This window comes from Mycotypha africana (assembly GCF_025528875.1).
Source record: "Mycotypha africana strain NRRL 2978 chromosome Unknown BDF20scaffold_21, whole genome shotgun sequence".
Classification (NCBI taxonomy): domain Eukaryota; kingdom Fungi; phylum Mucoromycota; class Mucoromycetes; order Mucorales; family Mycotyphaceae; genus Mycotypha; species Mycotypha africana.
This window is the reverse complement of record NW_026515745.1, coordinates 90,193-107,417: the sequence shown is the minus strand read 5'-3', so window position 1 is coordinate 107,417 and position 17,225 is coordinate 90,193. Positions and strand designations below refer to the sequence as shown.

At 38.7% G+C, this 17,225-nt stretch overlaps 10 protein-coding genes and 1 non-coding gene across 11 annotated transcripts; 10 read left to right on the top strand and 1 right to left on the bottom strand.

The window, feature by feature from the left end:
• Nucleotides 1-754: 754 nt before the first annotated feature.
• BDF20DRAFT_903392 (uncharacterized protein) lies at nt 755-964 on the top strand (the record flags this gene model as incomplete). Its single annotated transcript, XM_053082923.1, has 1 exon — nt 755-964. A coding segment is annotated over one exon (156 nt), but the record flags the coding sequence as incomplete, so codon positions are not given.
• Nucleotides 965-996: 32 nt separating this feature from the next.
• BDF20DRAFT_903389 (uncharacterized protein) lies at nt 997-1,267 on the top strand (the record flags this gene model as incomplete). The annotated part of the gene is made up of 1 exon (XM_053082922.1): nt 997-1,267. A coding segment is annotated over one exon (227 nt), but the record flags the coding sequence as incomplete, so codon positions are not given.
• An 834-nt stretch (nt 1,268-2,101) lies between these two features.
• On the top strand, nt 2,102-3,867 carry BDF20DRAFT_966417 (ketol-acid reductoisomerase). Its single transcript, XM_053084974.1, has 2 exons — nt 2,102-2,254; nt 2,370-3,867. Exons 1-2 carry the CDS (start codon nt 2,132-2,134, stop codon nt 3,447-3,449), a joined length of 1,203 nt encoding a protein of 400 aa, XP_052930592.1. The 5' UTR covers nt 2,102-2,131; the 3' UTR covers nt 3,450-3,867.
• A 42-nt stretch (nt 3,868-3,909) lies between these two features.
• On the top strand, nt 3,910-5,579 carry BDF20DRAFT_903382 (3-isopropylmalate dehydrogenase). Its single transcript, XM_053082921.1, has 2 exons — nt 3,910-4,631; nt 4,713-5,579. The coding sequence occupies exons 1-2, from the start codon at nt 3,980-3,982 to the stop codon at nt 5,348-5,350; spliced, it is 1,290 nt and encodes a 429-aa protein (XP_052930591.1). The 5' UTR covers nt 3,910-3,979; the 3' UTR covers nt 5,351-5,579.
• Nucleotides 5,580-6,277: 698 nt separating this feature from the next.
• BDF20DRAFT_918033 (uncharacterized protein) lies at nt 6,278-8,059 on the top strand (the record flags this gene model as incomplete). Its single annotated transcript, XM_053084638.1, has 2 exons — nt 6,278-6,563; nt 6,732-8,059. The coding sequence occupies 2 exons, from the start codon at nt 6,278-6,280 to the stop codon at nt 8,057-8,059; spliced, it is 1,614 nt and encodes a 537-aa protein (XP_052930590.1).
• A 2,236-nt stretch (nt 8,060-10,295) lies between these two features.
• Nucleotides 10,296-10,505, top strand: BDF20DRAFT_903373 (uncharacterized protein; the record flags this gene model as incomplete). The annotated part of the gene is made up of 1 exon (XM_053082920.1): nt 10,296-10,505. A coding segment is annotated over one exon (156 nt), but the record flags the coding sequence as incomplete, so codon positions are not given.
• Nucleotides 10,492-10,861, top strand: BDF20DRAFT_903370 (uncharacterized protein; the record flags this gene model as incomplete). The annotated part of the gene is made up of 2 exons (XM_053082919.1): nt 10,492-10,572; nt 10,645-10,861. Coding segments are annotated over exons 1-2 (174 nt in total), but the record flags the coding sequence as incomplete, so codon positions are not given.
• A 149-nt stretch (nt 10,862-11,010) lies between these two features.
• BDF20DRAFT_903360 (uncharacterized protein) lies at nt 11,011-12,088 on the top strand (the record flags this gene model as incomplete). Its single annotated transcript, XM_053082918.1, has 3 exons — nt 11,011-11,477; nt 11,546-11,996; nt 12,067-12,088. Coding segments are annotated over exons 1-2 (361 nt in total), but the record flags the coding sequence as incomplete, so codon positions are not given.
• A 721-nt stretch (nt 12,089-12,809) lies between these two features.
• On the top strand, nt 12,810-13,116 carry BDF20DRAFT_903355 (uncharacterized protein; the record flags this gene model as incomplete). The annotated part of the gene is made up of 1 exon (XM_053082917.1): nt 12,810-13,116. A coding segment is annotated over exon 1 (226 nt), but the record flags the coding sequence as incomplete, so codon positions are not given.
• Nucleotides 13,117-13,602: 486 nt separating this feature from the next.
• Nucleotides 13,603-15,248, top strand: BDF20DRAFT_830552 (uncharacterized protein; the record flags this gene model as incomplete). The annotated part of the gene is made up of 2 exons (XM_053078388.1): nt 13,603-13,834; nt 13,912-15,248. The coding sequence occupies 2 exons, from the start codon at nt 13,603-13,605 to the stop codon at nt 15,246-15,248; spliced, it is 1,569 nt and encodes a 522-aa protein (XP_052930585.1).
• Nucleotides 15,249-16,483: 1,235 nt separating this feature from the next.
• On the bottom strand, nt 16,484-16,557 carry BDF20DRAFT_t167. Its single transcript has one exon. It is a non-coding gene; the product is annotated as a tRNA-Ile (tRNA).
• Nucleotides 16,558-17,225: the final 668 nt, after the last annotated feature.

The window sequence follows — 17,225 nt, the reverse complement described above, 5'->3', positions numbered from 1 at the left end:
TCAGTAGAATAATCACCCATGTCTTTGGACTGTTTACGGTCCAGAAAGCGTGTGTTTCAAAAGCATGGCCAAGTTGCTAATACCGGTTCCTTAAGCCTAGAGTTGCCCAATTTTCTAAACAAACATAAAGGCAGAACAAGGGGTTAATTGTGAGTCAGCCCAATGAAAATGCTCTTTTATGTCGAGTTGGCAGTTTTTGTGTCTGTCATGCAACAAAAGACGATCCCCGATTTTCATTGGTGAATAATCAATATGATTCGCGAATTTATATTTTTTTATTGATTTTGATCAAAAAAAGTGAATTTCTAAATGTGGGGTAAGCTGACTTTGATTTTCTGTATGATGGGTTACCAATGTGCAAAAAAAGACCATGCTTCAATAAGAAATTTTCAATACAGTATTTTACCTTATATTTTAGACGATTTACAATTTTTAATGGACAATATACATTTTAATTTTAGATTTATTAAAAAATATTTTTAGAAAAGTCCATAATATTTTGGATTTGGATACTCAATTATTCAGTGATATTCAAGCAGCATTAAGGATGACATACAATCGAACCCTAGAAATTAGTCTCTATCAGTAAGAAAGTCGCCAATAATGGTTTTATTGATGTTATCTTGCAATAGGACAAACTACAAAAAGCTTGACAACTTTTTTACTAAATGACGATGTGTTCCGAGACCAACAAGATATTCGTTGGTGCCTTTTTGGACAAGAATTCCAAAAAAAGTTAACTTTGAATTGATTGACATCAAACCATTGATAGAGGGCTGATGGTCATAGTATAACAGATACCATAGCGGAATGGGATGGTTATATTAACTGTTGTCAATGTTTTTGTATGCGTTCATGGGTGACTTTCAAAGATAAGCACTATAAAATATATTGCTCTCTTAGAGTCAAATGTTGTCTCTTTCACTTTTATTTCACGTTTTTAAGATACATACTATGACCCATGTTCAAAACAATAATTTATGAAAAGAAAAAGCAAATCTTTGGAAAAGATGTAGTAAAATTGAAAGGGCAAAGATGTGGTGTTGTCGGTAAACTTTTTGCAACTCTGAAGAAACGTGAAGCTGAAGGTCAATTGATTGTTGTCACAATCGATGAATTCAAAACCTCTAAAACATGCAGCCTCTGTTTCTATGATGATATGCAAATTGTTGATACTCCTGGATTCAAGGGTACCGGCGTTCTTCACTGCAAGCAATGTCTAAAGCTATGGCAGAGAGACATTAACGCTGCTATTAACATGATGACTATATCTCAAGCAGTTTGGTCCGGAGCTGGAAGACCCGACATTTTCAAGCCAGCGAAGAAGAAGAAATAATCGCCGTAATAAACACGGTTTTCCTTGTATTTCAAGGATTTAGATCATTACAGGTGAGGAATAGTACGGTTTTTTTTTCTTTTTTTTTTTTTTTGTTTCGCACTGCTAACAAGTTTTTGGAATTTGAATCATTGTTTAAACGGTTTATATTTTGGTCTACAACACAATTGCAACTCATCTAAAATGAAAATATTAATCGTCCAAAAAAAAATGTATTTCATCTAAAATATTAGTTAAAATACTGTAAAAAGCAAACCACGTCTTTACCCATCCCTAATGACTGATACGTAGTCATGTTTTTATTCCTTTTTTTTTTTTTTTTTGCATTGTCCAATTCTGCCGTGCCATTCTATGGAAAAAGGGCCATTTTTTCATATATATCAAGCCAACTAGGTGGCTTTACTGAATCACCCGAATTATTTTCAAATTGTCACGACCTGAAAATATAAAACGGTAAAAAAGTAGGTTTATGCCCCTCATCCAGCTGAGCCAATGAAATGTCAAGTTGAGTCATGTATCACACTTTACACATGTCTGAGCTTATTGGTAGAATTCAGTGTTTTTATGCTTTCAGTAATCGACTTTGTTACTGCTACTTTTTTGACTTGAGACCAAGATCTTGGACTTTCCCTTAGAATAATCCTTACTCGGCTTATCAATTTATTGGAGAGATGAGTTTATCTTGTGCGCGCACGGAATTTCGATATAAAATAAAAATACGACTTTTTTATAACTGTTTTATTTGGTTTTTTTTTTTTTTTATTTCTTCCCCTTTTTTTCTAAACATTATCCATCATGTCTTCACGTATCTTTACTACTGCTCTTCGTAGAGCTGCTAGCTCTTCTACTGCTGCTCGTCTCAGTGTCATGACTGCTGTCAGACCTGCCTTTAGATCCACTGTCATGAAAGCGACTACCGTAAGTCAATCTTATCTTTTTTGTGAAATGAATTGGAAGGGGCCGGACATAAAATGGAAAAAAAAAAAAAAGACGATAACATCTTAACACTCTATTTTTTTTTTCCAAATGCTAGATTGCTCCTACTGTTCAATCTCGTGGTTTGAAAACACTCGACTTTGGCGGTACCAAAGAAACTGTCTATGAACGTTCTGATGTCCCCAAAGAAAAGCTTCTCGAAACCTTCAAAGACGATACCATTGCTGTTCTTGGTTACGGTCCTCAAGGTCGTGGTCAAGCTTTGAACTTGAGAGATAACGGTGTCAATGTCATTATCGGTCAACGTGAAGGTAAAACTTTCCAACAAGCCATTGATGAAGGTTGGGTTCCCGGTAAGAACTTGTTCCCTGTGTTGGAAGCAACTGAAAAGGGTACGGTCGTCATGAACTTGTTGTCCGACGCTTATCAAAAGGAGATCTGGCCTCAAATGAAGCCTCTCATCACTCCCGGCAAGACCCTCTACTTCTCGCACGGTTTCTCTATCGTTTACAAAGATCAAACCAACATTGAAGCCCCTGAAGGCGTTGACGTTGTTTTGGTGGCACCCAAGGGTTCTGGTTTCACCGTCCGTCGCTTGTTCCAAGAAGGCCGTGGTATCAACTCCTCCTTTGCTGTGTACCAAGATGCCAGTGGCAAGGCCAAAGATCGTACCATCGCTTTAGGTATCGGTATCGGTTCTGGCTACATGTACGAAACTACGTTTGAAAAGGAAGTGTACTCTGATTTGTTTGGTGAACGTGGTGTGTTGATGGGTGCTATCCAAGGTTTATTCCAAGCTCAATACGAAGTCCTTCGCGCCAACGGCCACTCTCCCTCGGAAGCCTTCAATGAAACCGTAGAAGAAGCGACACAATCTCTGTACCCTTTGATCGGTGAGCGTGGTATGGACTGGATGTACTCCAACTGCTCCACCACCGCACAACGTGGCGCCTTGGATTGGTGGAGACCTTTCCATGATGCCTCCAAGCCTGTCTTTGAACAACTCTACAAGTCTGTGAGGGATGGTTCAGAAACCGCACGTTCCTTGGATCGTAACTCTCAACCTGATTATCGTGAAAAGTTGGAAGAAGAGTTGAAGGAAATCCGTGAATCAGAAATCTGGAGAGCAGGAAAGACGGTTCGTCAACTCAGACCCGAAAATGTTGGAAAAGATTAAACGATACAATGTTTTTCTACCCTTTGCCTTAGACTCGACAGATGCTATTCCATCTGACTTTCTTTCTATTTGTACATTTTAAACAAAAAAATGACTTGTAACCCACCCCCTTCATTCTTCCTTTCTATCGCGCCTTATGTATTCCTCTCACCTTTTTATTGTCATGACTAAAAAATAAACAAACCATTTTGCTAGATTATCTTGAAATTTTCGAGTCAATGGACATCGCGTATAGTGTATGAATATAGAATGGACTGGTACTCTCTGATACACTTTGGTTCATCCAAAGTGGGGCCACTACTGAATTCTTATACACAGACAAGGCTCTTTACGTTCACTACAACTTTTCCATCACATCCACGCTAAAAATTCATCCCTCTCCATTGTCACTTGTTACTGTACATTGAATAATGACGACCAAAAAAAAAAAAAAAAAAAAAAAAAAAAAAAAAAAAAAAAAGTTCAACCTCAGGTAAGCCTGTAACTTTTAAACGTTCCTCTTTGTCACAGTGATCGTCTACCAATCGGAGATGATCACCTATGATTGGCTCGCAACGTTGCGTGAATCATTCACAGAGCTAAAAGAGAAAGCTATTAAGGTAGTGTTCATTGCTTTAAGGAACTCTTTCATTTTTGTTCCTTTTTTCTTTCTTCTTTTTTCCCCCCTCTTCCTTGTTATAAAGAAATCCCATCGAATGTCACCAAGAAAAATTTCCATTGTTTGTCTTCCCGGGGACGGTGTTGGCCCTGAAATTGTTGCTGAAGCTGTCAAGGTGCTCAAAGTCGTCGCTGAACATCGCTCTCATGTTCTCGGTGTTGAATTCGAGTTCCAGTATGAATTGATCGGTCTTGATGCGATGGAAAAAACCGGTGAACCTCTTCCCGACAGTGCTCTTGAAGCGTGTAAAGCCGCTGATGCTATCCTCTTGGGTGCCGTGGGCGGTCTTCCCGGCAATAAAAAGATCGAGAATGGGCCACGTCCAGAACAAGGTCTTTTGAAACTGAGAAAGTCGCTCGATTTATTTGCCAATTTACGTCCCGTGTCTTTTGCCTCTGAAAAGTTGACAGGTCTGTCTCCTTTGAAAGATCATGTGGTGCAAGGCACCGACTTTGTCTTTGTACGTGAATTAGTAGGTGGTATTTATTTTGGTGATCGTAAAGAAGCTGGAGAAGATGGCCAAGGTAAAGCCCAAGAGAACACAAAGAGGGAAGAAAAAAAAAAAATAGTATGCAGAACCTCTCACTGATGACTCTATTGTGTAGCTTACGATACCATGCCTTATTCTCGTCAAGAAATTCAACGTATCACTCGTTTAGCAGCTCTTTTAGCAAAAAAACAATCTCCGGTGGGCAAAGTGCATTCTGTCGATAAAGCCAATGTACTTGCTACTTCACGTCTATGGCGTCAAACCGTGACCGATACAATGGAGCAAGAATTCCCCGACTTGCAATTTGATCACCAACTCGTCGACTCGTGTGCCATGGCCATGGTGCAACGTCCCAGCTCCTTGAACGGTGTCGTCTTGACAGAAAATATGTTTGGTGACATTTTATCCGATGAAGCTTCCGTCATTGTAGGATCGCTAGGATTATTGCCATCCGCTTCCTTGAATGGTTTGCCCGATGGTCAAGGTAAATGCTTGGGTGTCTATGAGCCTATTCACGGATCGGCACCTGACATTGCTGGACAAGGTATTGCCAACCCCATTGCCACCATTTTGAGTGCAGCCATGTTGTTGAGATATTCGCTTGGATTTGAAGCCGAAGCATGTGCGGTGGAAGAAGCAGTGCGTAAAGTATTAGATGCAGGATTTTACACGCGCGATTTGAAGGGAGATAAAACAACAGTAGAAGTAGGTGATAAAGTCGCTGAAGAGTTGGCTGCTCTACTGAAGCAGTAAATGGCTACCTCTCTCTTTTTCTGTTTTTTCCTGTTCTCTATATACTTTTTATTCAAAATACCATTTTCAAAAAAATATGTAAATTTCTTCATTTTTGCAAATAAATCATGACGCTTTGCTTTCAATTGTTTCGTGATTACGGCTATCGATACCATTCCTCGTAACCCAACTTTTTTTTTAAAATGGAAAAAAAAAAAAAAGGTATCTGCAGCTTATACTGTGTCTCTGTGCCAACACGAGCCATTCATTTCGTAAGCAAATCATTGATTTTTCCCCCAAGTGTGTGCGTATCAGTCAATGGAAAAAAACGAATGTTGATCAAATTCCTGTGATTCAGCAAAAATTAGGGACATGTAAAAAAGAAAACCCGCGGATCTACACTAGACAGCCTACTTTATACGCACCTGGTTCAAAATGGGGAAAATATCCAGAAATGGCAGTCTCTGTTTCATTGTTTTTGCCTGGGGGATAGAAAGAACCCACCACCTATTCATTCTATTGTTTGCTAAAGACTGATCAAGAGATGCTGTTCACAGTGAACAGTTCCATAAGGGGCACAAGTTGGGCATGCTAATTGCCAAGAAAGTGTCTTTGGTCCTCACAGATTATCAGCCCGTCTTCACGCTTAGATGAAAGGATGATTCATCCTCTCTACTGTTTCGAATCGCGACCAATTGAATCTCCCCCGTGTGCTTTACATAGTATACGATCTTGTTGTTAGCCGTGGCATGAAATACTTTTTTTCTGCTGATATAGTAATATTGCCGAGAGGTTATCCTGAACACATCCAATAAAGAAAAAAAAAATGTATATATAGTCCAAGTTCAGGCAAAACGAAGCAATGTTTTTTGACCTGGTGATTGTATTACCATTTATCTCTTTTTTCAATCGTTTCTACGCCCATTGACATCCAAACCGTCTTTGACAATGGTCTATACTTCCAAGCATCCCAACGCAGACATTCCTACCAATCCCAGTCTCTATCATTTCTTATTTTTGGATAATCCAAAAAAAATCTCGGATGACAAGCTCTGTTATTTGGATACTGAGGATCCTAAAACGTCTTATAACTATGGTCAGATGAAGTCCCAAATTCTAAAAGCTGCTGCAGGTCTCAAGCGTGAGTTTGGTTTTAACAAGGGAGATATCGTCGCCATCTGCTCTCCTAATGATGTGGACTATCCTGTGATCCTTCACGGTGCTGTTGTTGCAGGTAAAATCATAAAAAGGAGAGAGGTGGAAGAAGACCACATGCTTTCATCTACTTTATGGAGTGGAAAGTGGGGGAGGGGGGAGGGTTTAAAAACAGTATCAAAGTGAACGCGTCGAAAGAGACAAGAGAGATTGACTCTTATTTTCTCCTCTTGTGGTTTGAAAACAGGTGGTGCTTGCGCAACCATCGACCATGAAGCCGACGTCAAGCTCATCGCTCATGATTTAAATGTGGTTCAAGCAAAAGTAGTGGTCACACACAAGGATAACTATGCCAAGGTGCTTGAAGCGTGTGCGTGTGCTCATCTCCCCAAAACCAACGTGGTTGTCTTTGGTGATGCTGCTGTGGGCGGTCTACGTACTGTGCATGACACCCTCTTAAGCAAACAAGAACTCGCTGAGCCTATGACCTTCACGGCTGACCAGCTGGCCAATGATCCTGCTTTTCTGTACTTTACTTCAGGGACGACAGGCGACAAGAAAGCCGTCATCATCACGCAACGTATCGTCATGGCTAACTTGGCTATCAAAAAAGAGTGGCCTTTTGACGACATCAACATCCTTGCTTACACTGAATTTCATCACGCCAGTTCTTTGTTGACAGCCATGAACTTTGCCTTTCAGAACGGCGCTACCGTTTATGTCATGCCTCACTATACCCTTCGTCGCTTCTGTGAAGCATTGGAAAAGTACAGCATCCATCTCACCAACACCCAACCTTACATTATTGCTGCTTTGACAAAGGAAAAGGTAGCTGAGGAATATGACCTCTCCTCTCTCAGTTACGCTATCTGCTGCGGTGCTGCTCTTGATCATTCCGTTACGCTGGCTGCAAAAGAAAAGATCGGTCTTCGCGTGTTTGATATTTACGGTATGACGGAAGTGCTCTGTATTTTTGAAGCAGACGCTGATCTAACCGAAAAGCACAGCATCGGTGAGATTGCTCCTCATTTTCAAGTCAAATTGGTGGATGAGGAGGGTAAGGAAGTGCCGACCGGTGAAATGGGTGAGCTATGCGTCAAGGGCCCTACCGTGACAAAGGGCTATTACAGAAACCCTGAAGCGACTGCCAAGTCGATTGACAAGGAGGGCTGGTTCCATACGGGTGATCTCGTCAAGTGTGATGAAAATGGCTATTTCTATTATGTGGATCGTGCCAAGGATATGATCAAGTATTACCTTGTTCAAATCTTCCCCAGTGATATTGAAAGCGTCCTGATCACTCATCCCAAAGTGGCGGACTGTGCTGTCATTGGTCTCTATCAAAAGGAGCTGACGACCGAATATGTTACTGCTTATGTTACGTTGGTGGAAGGCGAGAAGCCTTCAAAGGAGCTTGAACAAGAACTAAGAGCCTATTGCGATTCCCGTCTCGACGATGACAAGCATATTCGCGGCGGCGTTCATATTATTCCAGAGTTCCCTCGTACGCCTTCAGGAAAAATTCAGCGACGTATCCTCAAGGAAAAAGCCCTCAAGGGGGAACTGTCATTGTAATGCAAACATTATTTGGCTATTCAACTTTTTTCATCATTTCTACTATTTTTATTTTATTTTTCTTGTTACAAACAGTTGTCTTGAAAATGCAGTGAAATTCATTTATACTGCAAGACAACCTTTTCAATACATTTCAAACTGCTCATCCGCTCTCTCACACCAACTTATCAAATGGAATACAAAATCTACCACATATTTGATCGCCTTGTCACTGAGATGAGTTTATTTTTAGGACTGTCTATTTTTATGACAGAATAGCGGGAATAAAGCAAATACCATTCACCCTTATTGTGGTGTAACTATTGTGCCAGGTCTTTTTTTTTTTGGATCTGATATGGGATCATCGGCGAGAAAAAGTGATTGTTGCTCTTTCTTAATTTCGTATGGCTCGACATAGACAGCTTCCGAACATCTGGCTGGCCAATGGAGATTTTTTTTTTTTTTTTTTGCTTTTTTTGGTATGGTAGCGCTCAACTGTAGCATAGGATTGAAAAAGAAAAAAAATGCTTACGCCTTTTTCATTAACGTTCACTTTTTTTTTATCCCCGGTAGAACCATTTAACAGCTGTAATAGATCTGTCATTTTCCAGAGGTGATACTTTCTAGTAAATCAGCGAAATAAGATAGACAGTATTAGAGTAATAAAACTTTCGTAACTCATTGGTTAGAAAAACTAATATTTGGCCAAGGTTGTTAATGGCTTCAAAGTGAGATCCTTCCTAAACGAAAAAAGTGCATGTACGTCTGTAGAAATATAAGCCTTCAATCACCTTAAGTAGTTTGCATTCTTTATGAACTTTTCTCACATCAATAAAACGACTCTTCTCATACAGAGATAACCATGTATAAATAGGCACAAACGGAAAGGAGACAAGATGAAAGCAAGTTTGCACTCGAGGTTTGTGTACCCATTGATTTGAAGAAATGCTCCATTTTAAAAACTTTTTGCTGCAATGTTCACTTTAACCATTGAGAAAATTTTACCTTATTAGGACGAAAAACGCCTATCGGTTGGAATGGCAGCAGACAATTCAATGTACATCTTTGGTCGAACATAATTTTCAAGATGTAGTATTCGGTAAAGCTCACCTTGACAAAGGTAATCAAAATGAGAGCAGTTGCCAAAATAAGACTTTTCACATTTCTTACAAGTTTTATCCATTGCCTAACAGCATATTATGTGGTTACATTTCATGAAGCTTTTCCTGAGTATTGCATTACAAAACTTTGATAAAAGTAAGGTTCTATCAGGATAGGGTACTGTCCTGAGGTTGTCTACGGCAATAAACGAATTTTTCGTCCATCAAAAGCCGCACCTTTTATGATTTCAAACATATTCTTTACAGCAGAGGACATTGAATCTATTTATTGCATTTTTTTTTTTTTGGAATATAGTGTTTTTACCTCCCGTTCATGAATTTCAGTCGCGAAAGAAGAAATAATCGTTGCCTTGGTTTGCAAATGTCACAGTCCGTGAATCCTATTTTTCATCGTTACGTCGATTTGTGTCATCCTTATGAATTTTGTTTGTTACGCAGCTTTGTTGAGGTCGAACAGCTTTAGCTATTTATGGCTATATCACTATCCTGATTCCTTTCATCGCAAAATAATGGTTTACGATAATAAACTGTTTGATCTATTCTTTAATGAGTATTATGTAACGCAAATTACACGATTTGTCCAGATTGTGTGGACTTTTAAATTTTTGGTCAATTGGATTTGCTCTCTCCTGTTTTCTGCATGTTTCACACTGTCCTGAGTCTACCCTGGATCGATCAACGGTGACTTTTTTTAACTTTTTGAAAAGGGTAAACATTACCCGGATAGGTCTCTGAACGGCTAAAAGTTAATCACGGAGATCAATTTTATTAATACAGTATTTTACCTTATATTTTAGACGATTTACAATTTTTAATGGACAATATACATTTTAATTTTAGATTTATTAAAAAATATTTTTAGAAAAGTCCATAGTATTTGGATATTTGGATACTCAATTATTCAGTGATATTCAAGCAGCATTAAGGATGACATATAATCGAACCCTAGAAATTTGTCTCTATCAGTAAGAAAGTCGCCAATAATGGTTTTAATGATGTTATCTTGCAATAGGACAAACTACAAAAAGCTTGACAACTTTTTTACTAAATAACGATGTGTTCCGAGACCAACAAGATATTCGTTGGTGCCTTTTTTGGACAAGAATTCCAAAAAAAAGTTAACTTTGAATTGATTGACATCAAACCATTGATAGAGGGCTGAGGGTCATAGTATAACAGATACCATAGCGGAATGGGATGGTTATATTAACTGTTGTCAATGTTTTTGTATGCGTTCATGGGTGACTTTCAAAGATAAGCACTATAAAATATACTGCTCTCTTAGAGTCAAATGTTGTCTCTTTCACTTTTATTTCACGTTTTTAAGATACATACTATGACCCATGTTCAAAACAATAATTTATGAAAAGAAAAAGCAAATTTTTGAAAAGAAAAAATCAAGTGCTGTTAATGGTAACTTGCCTTTTGAAAGCCTCTATACCTGATCATATATATACGTAGAGATTAATCGTCGTGTACTGTTAGATGTAACGTGTATTGATTGCGGTAAAGGGGGTCATCACACCCAACAATACTTTAAATGTCAATTGTATGAGACAGAAACTGCAGATCAAGGTAAGCACCTCATGTGGCTTCAAAAGTTGGTAAATTCATCGTTAGTAAGCGACCTCATTGTACCTATAGTTGGTTCGATAGGCAGAAAACGCAAACAGAATTTTGAAATCAAGAAGGAAAAGAAGAAAGCAAGGAAAGAGAATAATGAAGAACCGGATAAAGACAATACCTGTTGTACCAAATGCAAGCAACCAGGACATAAATCGGTGCGTTCTCCTCTGTGTCCTCAACATGTATTATCAAAGGCAGAGGTCTTTCAACATCATTTGGGAAGTAATTACAAGGCGTTTACAAGAAGGTTGCCTCTTGATAACTGTGTTTTTGGTGACTATCGCAACACATTCAAGTCAAAAGTTGTTGAAGCTTGTTCTGTTATCCGCAACTTGGTTCTTAGAGCCAAGCTCTTTGTGAATTATTACGTCTTGGAAAATGCCACTCTTGCTGGGCCAAAGTGTATTAAATATATCTTCACACAAAATTTCTGGTACTCTATGATACAGCTAGTGAATGGACAAAGACCAACAAATAGTAGGCTGATACCACAACAATTACTGAGCTCGTTTGATTCTTTTAAAACGACTTACCGTAAGATTGTCTTCCCTGTCAAGCTCTTTCCTGGACTTAGTCAAGCCATTACAGAAGCATGCACCGAAATTGCTACTTCCTATACGAACAGTATAGTGGAAAATTTTGAGGAGAAACTTCTCTATTTTTTGATATATAAAATACAAATGGCATTTGTGGTAAGTTGCAACTCAATATTACTTGGGGCCTTACATGAATTTTAAAAAAAAGCTCTCATCTTGCGTAGTGTATGCCTTGGAAGCTTGTCAAAAAGGTCACAAGTGATTTCTGCTATCAAGAGATATGCCAAGGAAAACCTAAATGGCCAACTGATGACTACCTTACCAAAGATATAAAACAAAGATCCAAACCTTTTGTGAACCTTGGAAGAAGAAGCTGGGGAAGAAAGTGAACATGAAGACATTATCTGCTGATCCTGGGTCTTTCGTACCCTTTTTGTTATCTTTGAACGCAGAATTTGAGAGGGAACACGATGATCATAAACCATTTGACGTACGACGACGTCCTCTTCCAAAATTGTTATCCTTACTGCCAAAGGTTTCCGTTCAATGGAGGTTCATTACCTTGAGCGTGAACGCTCTGTCTTCTTTTGTGAAACGTTCTTAACCCCGCAATTACCAAAGCCAATTAGAGCTGTTTTTCCATGTCTTTGATTTCAAGAAACTCAGGTACAAAAGGTAAGCATACAGTTAATACGGTATACAGTCGAGTATAATGTATGAGCTTTAACTTCTTGGGCACTTGTAGTATCTCTGAACTAACACCGAATGGTGATAACAAAGAGCTCTTTGGTAATATTGTCAGAACGGATGGGTTTTCAGTTGACTTTCTTTTTTAAAAAAGACAACAATCTGGCCATGGTGCCTCGTTCCAAAAATTTGACCTCACTCTTGATGATTTCTCTCTGGATGAAGTTGACAATACTTATTTACCTATTACCCTGGATCCCGGAAGAAAGTCTGTTTTTACTCCTGCTATTGGCCTTGAATATAACAGACAAGTGCGAAGATGCACTACATCCGAATACTATCATATGGCAGGGTCAACGAAATATTGTAAGAAATTGAACAGTATGAAAGCTGTTACAGGAATAGATCTAGTAGAAAGTCAAATCCCCTCGTCAAAGACCTCTCGTCTAGGAGTATATGAGGCGTTCACCATTTATATGCTCAATAACTTAGACGCTCTCTTTAGTTTTTATGGACATGAAACAGCAAAGGACCGGTTTACGATGTACCAAGGAAGGCAAAGAGCACCCGAAACTATGGCCAACATGTTGACTCATGGAACGGCCAAGTACAATCACAAGAAGAGAAGCAAGGCAAGGAAGAGGAAAAAACAGCAGAAGAAGAAGAAGAAAGGAAAGAATGTTGACAAACAGCCGCCAATCAAGTGAGTATCAATGAAATACATGTTCATCGTTTAGCTTACGCGCTGATTGATAATTTTTAGAAGTGACAAGAAGTGGAAGGCTGATAAGTACTCAGGATTCCCTAGAAGGGTACCACTGATTGTCTTTGGTGCTGGAATGTTTGGAAAAGATGTAGTAAAATTGAAAGGGCAAAGATGTGGTGTTGTCGGTAAACTTTTTGCAACTCTGAAGAAACGTGAAGCTGAAGGTCAATTGATTGTTGTCACAATCGATGAATTCAAAACCTCTAAAACATGCAGCCTCTGTTTCTATGATGATATGCAAATTGTTGATACTCCTGGATTCAAGGGTACCGGCGTTCTTCATTGCAAGCAATGTCTAAAGCTATGGCAGAGAGATGTTAACGCCGCTATTAACATGATGACCATATCTCGAGCAGTTTGGTCCGGAGCCGGAAGACCCGATGTTTTCAAGCCAGCGAAGAAGAAGAAAGTATCGCCGTAATAAACACGGTTTTCCTTATATTTTAAGGATTTAGATCATTACAGGTGAGGAATAGTACGGTTTTTTTTTCTTTTTTTTTTTTTTTTTGTTTTGCACTGCTAACAAGTTTTTGGAATTTGAATTATTGTTTAAACGGTTTATATTTTGGTCTACAACACAATTGCAACTCATCTAAAATGAAAATATTAATCGTCCAAAAAAAATGTATTTCATCTAAAATATTAGTTAAAATACTGTATATAAGTTACAGCCTAAATCTCCCCCATTTCAATCAATTTTTTTTTTTTTTCAAAAAATTACACTTCATCGCTTCTTCCTATCGCCTATAGACAATGCCTCACTCTACAATAGAATCAACTATTTACAAGTCAGAGCTACCTACCAAACAATATCCAAAGGCGGCCAGCATGTTGGAGTTCTTGTTTAGCAACCCTCACAATATTGCAGGAGACAGAAAAATTTACGTGGATGCTACTGATAATAGCAATTATTTAACTCTGGATCAAGTCAAATCAAAAATATTGAAGGCTACTGCTGGTCTCAAGCGTGAATTTGGTCTGAAAAAGGGTGATGTTGTGGCTATTTGCTCACCTAATCACATTGATTATCCTGTCCTTCTTCATGCCACCGTTGCTGCAGGTAAATTCTTTGCTTTCGGTTCTCGTCTACATTCAACATTCTGACCTGACCTTTTTTTTTTTTGAATCATGATTTAGGTGGCGTGGTGGCTGCTATTGATTATGAAGCTCATCCAGACAAAATTGCTGAAGATTTAGATACTGTTCAAGCAAAACTTATCATCACTCACAAGGATAACCTCACGAATGTTCTCGCTGGTGCAAACATTTTCGGCATGCATGAATCCAGAATTATCACCTTTGGCAATGTCAGCGTGCACGGTCTTTCTACTGTGGACGACACGATTCTCTCCAAGGAAGAATACGCCGAACCTATGACTTTCACCGAAGACCAATTAAAGAATGATCCTGCCTATCTTTATTTCACTTCCGGTACCACAGGCAGAAAGAAGGCTGTGATCATGACCCAAGGGGGTCTTCTCGCCAGTATGCATGTGATGGAAGACTGGGATGTCTACGAGATCAATCTTCTTGCCTACACTGAATTTCATCACGCCAGTTCTTTATTAATCGTCCTTCACTTGGCTATTATTTTCGGCTACACCTGTTATGTTGTCTCTCACTACGACATCCGTACCTTGTGTGAGGCGATCGAGAAATATAAGATTCATGTCACTGCCACTCAACCTTATATCCTTGCTGCTTTTGCCAAGGACAGGGTGGCTGAAGAATACGATCTTTCTTCCCTCAAGTTGGTTGTCAGTGCTGGTGCTGCCCTTGATAATAGCGTTACTCTGCTCGCCAAAGAACGACTGGGTCTGACTGTCATTAATGGCTATGGTATGACCGAAGTGCTTGGCTTGTTCAACATGACTCCTGAACTCACTTTGAAAAACAGTCTCGGTACTTTGGCTGCTGGTTTCGAAGCACGCGTGGTCGATGAGGAGGGTAAGGATGTACCTCGAGGTCAAATGGGTGAACTGTGGATCAGAGGCCCTACCGTCACAAAGGGTTACTATCGCAATCCTGAAGCTACTGCCAGTGCCATTGACGCCGACGGCTTCTTGCATACAGGTGATTTAGTCACTATCGATGAAAACAATCAATTTTACTACGTTGATCGCTGTAAGGATATGATCAAATACCGTCTCACCCATATATACCCTAGTGAGATTGAAAATATCCTCTTTACTCATCCCAAGGTGGCTGATTGTGCGGTGATTGGTGTCTACAATGCTGAACTTATCACTGAATTGCCTCGTGCTTATGTACATTTGGTTGACGGTGAAAAGCATTCGCAGGAAGTGGAGCAAGAACTTCAGAAATATTGCGATTCTCGTCTTCCTGACGAAAAACATCTACGTGGTGGTGTCGTTATTGTGGATGATTTTCCTCGTACTGCCTCTGGTAAAATCCAACGACGTCTTCTTCGTCAACAAGCCAATGAAGAAGCCAAAGTTAGCGTTGTTGCCTAATCAACCTCTTTTCCTTGTATTTATTTAATTCCATATCTTTTTCCTTTATACTCTTATTGTTTTTTGTTGTCTTTTTTTTTTTTTTCTTCTTCTCTCGTAATATTCATTCATTATTCATGTTCACTATCGCTCATATCAGACTTTACAAATATAAAACCTGCATTTTCAGATATCAACCCTTATATTTTGAATGTACATACTATTATTGAAACTAAACAGGTTGAAACACTATTTTCACAAATTACCAAGATAATAATACTACACATATCAGTTGGAGGAAAAAAAAAAAAAAAACTACCTCAGCTAGTAATTATGGGATAAAGTGGATGCATGATAAAGAAAAACGTGTCATCAGTTATCGAAAACGATTGCAGAGTAGGTCACATCTCTGACATTGCTGTCTTGCCAATGAGCTGAATAGTTCTTTGTTTGTCCAAAACCTCATCAATGACAAAAAATTACCGCCAAGTAGAGAGAGTAAGTATTGACGTACAACTTCAAGGGACGTGCATTGGACAGTATACGATCAACAACAAATAACCAGTCAAATCACTCTATCCATCTCGATGGAACGAAAGGTCCATAGCATCCGGATGAACGGATCAGATAATATTAGCCCTCTGAATACTCCAATTTTAGGCTACGTGATAGAAGCGTTACGATAGGGTACACAACTAAATCTTCAAGGTAGAATTAAGATTATATTTATGCTTTGGGTTTACCCTCTGGTATTGTACTTTTGAGAGATGTATTAGAGTGTTAAATGACAGTTTTCCTGTCTTTTCCACTAATTCTATTTATGTTTCTGGTACAACTAAAAGATCCTTTCCATGAGTTGACGAACAACATATTAATAACAACCGGTCTAAAATCGATAAGCTGCGTAGTTTATTTGCCTTCAAATGATGTAGTGCTCATATCCTATTATTTTTGCTGGAATATAGCTCTTTTGAACTCAAAAAGGTCATAGTACAACTGCAGCACAAGAGTTTTTTGGCTATTGCTTTGGACATCTTCATAACCTGAATCCTTCCAAAAATGCATATAAAAAAAAGGAAGTCTATTGGTTTTCTTTTTAGATTTAGCTTCAGGTTATGGTCTATTGAAAATATAACAGATAATATTACGAGAATGCAAAGGAAATAAATGATAAAAAAAAAGCAACGGAAACCCACCAACAACAAGATACAGTAGGGTCTACACGCACCACAAAGGAAAATAGCAAAAAAGTAAGCTGCTCACTACAGGGGTCGAACCTGTGACCTTGGCGTTATTAGCACCACGCTCTAACCAACTGAGCTAAGCGAGCTTTTGCTATATTTGGACAATAATGAAGTCAGTGATAAACATAACAACTCTTGGCTGCTGCACGTGACTTTTTTTAAATATGTACAATTTCTGATTGGTAGCTGTAGATTGTCTGTAAAAGAATGCTAGCGATTCAACAATTTCCAAAAGCCATTATAATCCCTCCTTAATATCCTACGTCCTCGTTTTTGAATAGTCTCTTTATGAAGTTTACTGTTGTATCGAATATAAATCTACTCTTGGATTGCTACATACAGTGACTCACAAAAGAAGCTTAATGTTTCTATGGTGTCTCAAATAATCCACCTAGGCCAAATATATGTAATGATCCACCTTAACAAAGTTACATTTATTTCCCTATTTGCCCAATATTATTCATAAGGTCTCAGACATGCATTTCCTCTAAGCAAATTACCACATCAAAAGTTGTAACAGAAACCAAAATGTTATATCGATACCAGTAGAATCAATATCTTTTTATAGTCTTGCTACTTAACTTGACTTAGTCCACTATAATCTCAAATTTTGATAATGTTTACAGTTTCTGCATTTTGCGTTTCTTCACTTTCACTAGATACTGGATAGTTTTAGCTTGTTTCTAGCAATATGACTTCAAAGGGCAATACGACAGGTACTATTTGTACAAGTTTCGTGCAAATCGCACTATTT

Excerpts from the sequence above, each read along its gene's own strand:
- BDF20DRAFT_966417 (XM_053084974.1), top strand. The coding sequence starts at position 2,132 with ATGTCTTCACGTATCTTTACTACTGCTCTTCGTAGAGCTGCTAGCTCT. Across the intron at positions 2,255-2,369 it reads CTGTCATGAAAGCGACTACC|ATTGCTCCTACTGTTCAATC; the intron begins GTAAGTCAATCT and ends TCCAAATGCTAG.
- BDF20DRAFT_903382 (XM_053082921.1), top strand. The coding sequence starts at position 3,980 with ATGATCACCTATGATTGGCTCGCAACGTTGCGTGAATCATTCACAGAG. Across the intron at positions 4,632-4,712 it reads AGCTGGAGAAGATGGCCAAG|CTTACGATACCATGCCTTAT; the intron begins GTAAAGCCCAAG and ends TCTATTGTGTAG.